At 39.3% G+C, this 988-nt stretch overlaps 1 protein-coding gene across 1 annotated transcript; it reads left to right on the forward strand.

Moving 5' to 3' along the window:
- The first annotated feature begins 3 nt into the window (after nt 1-3).
- Nucleotides 4-654, forward strand: LOC144238850 (olfactory receptor 52A5). Its single transcript, XM_077772753.1, has one exon. It carries the CDS (start codon nt 4-6, stop codon nt 652-654), a length of 651 nt encoding a protein of 216 aa, XP_077628879.1.
- The last annotated feature ends 334 nt before the right edge of the window (nt 655-988 follow it).

The raw sequence follows: 988 nt of genomic DNA on the forward strand, positions 1-988 counted from the left end.
CAAATGTGGCTTATTCATTCATTCCAGGCAATCGAATCAGGCATCGTCCTGGCAATGGCCTTAGATCGCTATGTGGCCATCTGTGACCCCTTGAGACATGCCACCATCTTCTCCCAGCAACTCTTGACTCACATTGGAGTGGGGGTGACACTCAGGGCTGCCATTCTTACAATACCATCCATTATGCTCATCAAATGTCGTCTGAAACTCTACCGAACTACAGTCATCTCTCACTCTTACTGTGAGCACATGGCCGTTGTGAAGCTAGCTATCGAAGATATCCGGATCAACAAGATATATGGCCTCTTTGTTGCCTTCAGCATCTTAGGGTTTGACATAATCTTCATCACCTTGTCTTATGTTCAAATCTTTGTCACTGTGTTTCTGTTGCCCCAGAAGGAGGCACGATTCAAGGCCTTTAATACGTGCATTGACCACATCTGTGTCTTCCTGCAGTTCTACTTTCTTGCTTTCTTCTCTTTCTTCACACATAGGTTTGGCTCTCACATACCAACGTATGTTCATATCCTCCTGTCAAACCTTTACCTGTTAGCCCCACCTTTTCTCAACCCCATTGTTTATGGTGTGAAGACCAAACAAATTCGTGACCATGTCCTGAAAATATTTTTCTCCAAAAAACTTCTTGATCATTAGAGGTTCCTTCTACAGACATTTTAGTTTGATCAAAGTAGCAACGTCAATATAGTAAACATTTATATCTCCTAGAAATATCTATGTTCAAAAGGTATTTAATTATAGATGCTCAAAAAAATTAGGTGTTCGGGAACTATACTATACTTAATAAAAATGATTTGCAATTCATGTTAGAACAAAATTATCTTATGCTGAGATTTCAAATTTTTTTCTGTTATTCTCATGTTTTTTTTTTCTTGTTGTCTACTCCTAGACCTCCCCTGTGACAACTCGTAGACCTAGATAAAAACAAAACTGCAGGAAGATAGCACAATTCCAGGTAAATTTCAAAGAC

The sequence above is a fragment of the Crocuta crocuta genome, unplaced genomic scaffold (assembly GCF_008692635.1).
Source record: "Crocuta crocuta isolate KB4526 unplaced genomic scaffold, BGI_CrCroc_1.0 scaffold3729, whole genome shotgun sequence".
NCBI lineage: Eukaryota > Metazoa > Chordata > Mammalia > Carnivora > Hyaenidae > Crocuta > Crocuta crocuta.